At 46.0% G+C, this 4,311-nt stretch overlaps 1 protein-coding gene across 1 annotated transcript; it reads right to left on the bottom strand.

The window, feature by feature from the left end:
* Nucleotides 1-981: 981 nt before the first annotated feature.
* On the bottom strand, nt 982-3,688 carry LOC137870179 (F-box-like/WD repeat-containing protein TBL1XR1). The gene is made up of 7 exons (XM_068707190.1): nt 3,634-3,688; nt 3,410-3,531; nt 3,072-3,146; nt 2,469-2,596; nt 2,039-2,204; nt 1,269-1,370; nt 982-1,179 (listed from the first exon to the last, which is right to left on the bottom strand). Exons 2-7 carry the CDS (start codon nt 3,470-3,472, stop codon nt 1,153-1,155), a joined length of 561 nt encoding a protein of 186 aa, XP_068563291.1. The 5' UTR covers nt 3,473-3,531; nt 3,634-3,688; the 3' UTR covers nt 982-1,152.
* Between the last annotated feature and the right edge of the window lie 623 nt (nt 3,689-4,311).

The following is a 4,311-nucleotide window of genomic DNA, read 5'->3' as shown; positions in this document are numbered from 1 at the left end:
TAGAAATGTTTGGAGTCTTCCAGATGATGCGTAAAAGTCAAGTTTTGTAAAAAAAAAAAAAAAAAAAAAAAAAAGCAGCAGCAGCGCTGGAATCCTACTGGCTGAGGAACCTGTCGACGGTCGCATTAATACAACTCAGATTTTAGACAAGTGGAGGTCAGCTTCTGGCCAATTGAAACTTTTTCCATCACACAAGTTTAGCTGCTATGGCCGAAGGGTCCAGAGAGGAGAACTGTGGGTAAAACATCTGGATCAACATCTGGATCAAACAGGGCACAGGAGGAGCCGTTTCTTTAAAGCATCTAGACGTACATCAGCTGCGTCGTGTACAAGAGGAGTCCAGAGAACCACTTCCATTCTGAGGGGAACCACCGCTGACACACAGGAGAGTAAAAGCCGCGGGGTTCTGCCACCTTGTTGTGAAATCATGACGAGGACACTGTTTTTTTTTTTTTGTTTTTTTTTTTGAGAACTGCTTGGTGTGCATGTCCGAGCGTGTTTATATGTATGTTCTTCTCCAATCAATGAAACTCTGACCCGACCAGCCCGCCCCCCCCCCTCCCCCGAAGATAAAAAATATAAAAACATTGAAACAAGAGATCTGAAATTTAAAAAAACTAAGTGCCATCCTATTTTATGGTGGAGAAGTTGATATGTCTTCACAATGAGATCCAACTAGTAACAAAGAGCAACACTTTTTTCATTGTTTTTCATTTTGATGACGATGAGCATGGTTTAAAGATCAAAAAAGCAAAATAGCTTCCAAATTTTGGTACATATACGGATCTGTAACTTTTTTTTTTTTTTTGTCTATCAGTTGTTTTTTTTTCCGTTTTTTCTCTGCGTCCCGTCTGCATCTCTGTAAGAGTCTGCACAGATAGAGAGGGGCGCTTCCATCCGCCCGTTTATCCGTCTGTCCGTGTATCCGTTCGTCTGTTCATCTCCCCCCCCCTCCCACACCCCCCCCCCCCCCCCCCCCGTGTCTGGACCTGCTGTGTCGAGTGCTTGCTTCCTGTTCCCGTTTCCTGCTTCCTGTCTGTCGGTGGGCGGGGCCATAGTCGTGAGCGAGAGCAGTACGCAGGGCAGGCAGGGACAGTCATTTGGCTATGTACACATTCATGGTCGGTCCATGGCTTCCAACAAACAGCGGCACTATTTCCGAAGGTCTAGTACACACACCTGGGACGAGAAGAGGACGGATGTCAAAAAAAAAACCTTCACAATAAAAGCTCGAGAACACCCTTCCAAACAGTCCGGAGTGTACTTACAGATCCGTCTGATGCGCTGGCTCCCACTTTGTCCCCTGCTGCATTCCAGCAAACCTCAAAGATTCCTCCCGTCCCTCTGTAACTGTGGACTAGAGCGCCCGTCTGTAGCACAAGGAGGGGGAGGGGACAGATATTAGGTTGGCTTTGGGATGTTTACGGGGAAGAAAAAAAGAAAATAACAGCAGGAGCCTTAAAAACGGCTGTCATTGTATTCTATATTTGGCCACACGGGGGCAGCGGTTAAGTGTCTGTTCACCCGGTGAACGTGAGCCCAACATTCAACTCTGTCTCTTTAGCTCTTAAATAGGTGCAGTTGGTTTATTAAAACTGTGTTCAATGAAAGATGCTGCAGCTGGAACACATTTAAGACATTAATATAACTAGTATTTGTTGGTGCAGCTCTGAAGTACCACGTTCAGCACAAAAAGTACTACTAAAATCTCTGTACACTGTAAAAAATGAAAGAACAGAGGGATCTGTGAAGTGACGCGTATCTTTGCACTTAACGTAACCACTGCTGAGCATCATGTGCTTCTCACACACACACACACACACACACACACACACACACACACACACACACAGCTGTGTATCACAGCTTTCAGCTGTATTTAGATCCCATGTTCACATGACATTACTGAACACCCATATGACCTGAAGTGATGTCTGCCTTAAATAGCTGCAGACGGACCCACAAGACGTTCTTTACCACGGCTTTCAATAAAGCAGGTATGTATGGACACTGTACCCCCCCCCCGTTCTCTTCCTACCTGTGTATTCCAGATGTGCACGCATTTGTCAAAGGAGCCACTGGCCAGATGCCGACCATCGGGGCTGAAAGCCACGCTGTAGACGGGCTCCTGGTGCTTAGTCAGCGTGTGGATGCAGATGCCTCTCTCCACGTCCCAAAGACGAACCGTGGAGTCAAACGACGCACTGTGGAGGTAAGACACCGGGACAGACGGGGTTAAAGAGGGGCAGCCGTTCGGAAAATGGAGCTTTATTGTGCACAAAATGTGCACTTATAAAAAGGACTATTGTGCAAAGTTTAGATTACCGGGGCAAAGTAAAGCACTCTGCTTCTCTGCTGCGCTCAACTCAAAACAGACAGAACTGTTCAGACCGTAGTGGCTCCAGCTCAGAAACAAAAGAGTGTAAAACGCTGCTCCACGCGTTAGCTAACAGCTAACAGACGCTCACCTAGCTAGCATGAGATTGGCGCTGGGGTTGTTGGTTCCAGGCCCGGTGGGACTCCATTTGATGGTGTAGATTTCTTTACTGTGGGCCTGCAGGTCATGGACGCACGAGTCCTGCTTCATACTCCAAATCTGAAAAACAAACCACAGAACTGTATCCACTGTGGTTGATCGTTACATCACAGGTGTGTCAACGTGCAGCCGTCAGCGCACACACACACACACACACACACACACACACACACACACACACACACACACACACACACACATCAATATACAGTCTGACTACTGTCTGTCATCTTCATCCCTGTGTGTCACTTTCTCACCAACTGTGACCAGAGGAAGCGAGTATTTAAAACGTCCTGCCTCCTACCTAAGAGACGTTGCGTCTCCAACAGCAGGAAATGGCATCCCAAAATATGAGTGCAGAGGATATTATGGACGAGGATAAATATTCAGCCGCAACTGCAAATTTCCCCTTTTAAGTGCCCCTGAGGTGGACTTTCCCGTCTCCCGAATCCCCCGTCATCGTTAACGCGTCATTGCTTTTTCTTCACGGTCGCAGCGATAGTGACATTAATGCCTCGCCGGGTTTCTCTCTCACCTTCAACGTCATGTCGTCTGAGCAGGAGGCGAGCAGGTTCCCTGTGGGATCCCACTTGATTGCATTTACTTCATTCTGGAGAGAGAGAGAGAGAGAGAGAGAGAGAGAGAGAGAGAGAGAGAGAGAGAGAGAGAGAGAGAGAGACCTTGCTTATGACGCATGTACAGTATGTTGATTTATGTTAACTCTGGATCTGAGTTAATGCTAACACCCTCATCCAAACCGGTTTAGACCAAATATTACCGTGAACAGCGACAGTAACACCCTTTTTCTATCCCTTCAGGAGTTACACATCAGTGATGAGGTCACACACACACACACACAAACGCTCCACTTACTGTGTGTCCCTGGAATGTTTTGATGGGTCGGTCCTGTCCCAGTTTACAGACGTGGATGCACATGTCCGTACTACAGGAGGCAAACGTGTTGTTGCTCTGCCAATCGACGTCTAGCGCCGGAGCTGAGAGGGACAGGAAGACGGACGTTAGCGAGATCAAAAGGCGAAGCTTGAAACAAAAACAAAAAAAAAAGTCTAAAGTGACAAGAAGTGATGCTGCTGTACCTGAATGGAAGGGAAACTGTTGTTTGGCTTCTCCTGTATGGGCATCCCATATGATTGTTGTCTGGCAGGACACATGCACATGTATAGTTAGAGCTAACAATGACTACACAGCGCAGTTATTTGATCAACTTGTGAAAACGGTGCATGACAGATGCTGCTAGAAGGTATTTAACACGGTGACTTCGAGCTGGTTTACCTTGTCTACTCCTGCACTCAGGATAAAATTGCCTTTTTTGTTCCACTTAAGGGCAAAAATGGGACCTTTGTGCTGACCAAGTGTACTGGCCAGGTTCCCTGTGGAGCAACACACACACACACACACACACACACACACACACACACACACACACACACACACACACACACACACACACACACACACAGAGGGAAGGACATCTGTAAGTTTCACATTTTGGAATAAAAACAACAACAAGCCATTGACCTTTTACAAATATTATATATTAAAATAATTGTCCGCTTTCACAGAGTTATTCCAACCATCTTTCGTCTTTATAACTACCAAATAATCAGTCATTCTTTAGAGTTTTAACCCTTTAAATGCCAGTTTCTTTACATAATGCCATTGTTGAAGGAAAAACACAAATATATGCCCGTAAAGGCTAGATTTTGTTTTTCTGGAATATGCCAATGGAACATTGATTTTGGAGCATTGCCTCA

This window comes from Cebidichthys violaceus, unplaced genomic scaffold (genome assembly GCF_023349555.1).
Source record: "Cebidichthys violaceus isolate CVI_PGR_0920_01 unplaced genomic scaffold, fCebVio1.0.p SCAF_13, whole genome shotgun sequence".
Taxonomy (NCBI): Eukaryota; Metazoa; Chordata; class Actinopteri; order Perciformes; family Stichaeidae; genus Cebidichthys; species Cebidichthys violaceus.
Note: the sequence above shows the minus strand (reverse complement) of the source record. Positions and strands in the feature narration are given on the sequence as shown.

Bases quoted from the DNA above. Each gene is read 5' to 3' on its own strand.
- LOC137870179 (XM_068707190.1), bottom strand. From the start codon at position 3,472: ATGTGCATCCACGTCTGTAAACTGGGACAGGACCGACCCATCAAAACA. The intron at 2,597-3,071 runs GTGAGAGAGAAA...TTTGTTTTTCAG, and splicing joins CAGACGACATGACGTTGAAG to ATTTGGAGTATGAAGCAGGA. The intron at 1,371-2,038 runs GTAGGAAGAGAA...CTTGTGCTACAG, and splicing joins TGCACATCTGGAATACACAG to ACGGGCGCTCTAGTCCACAG.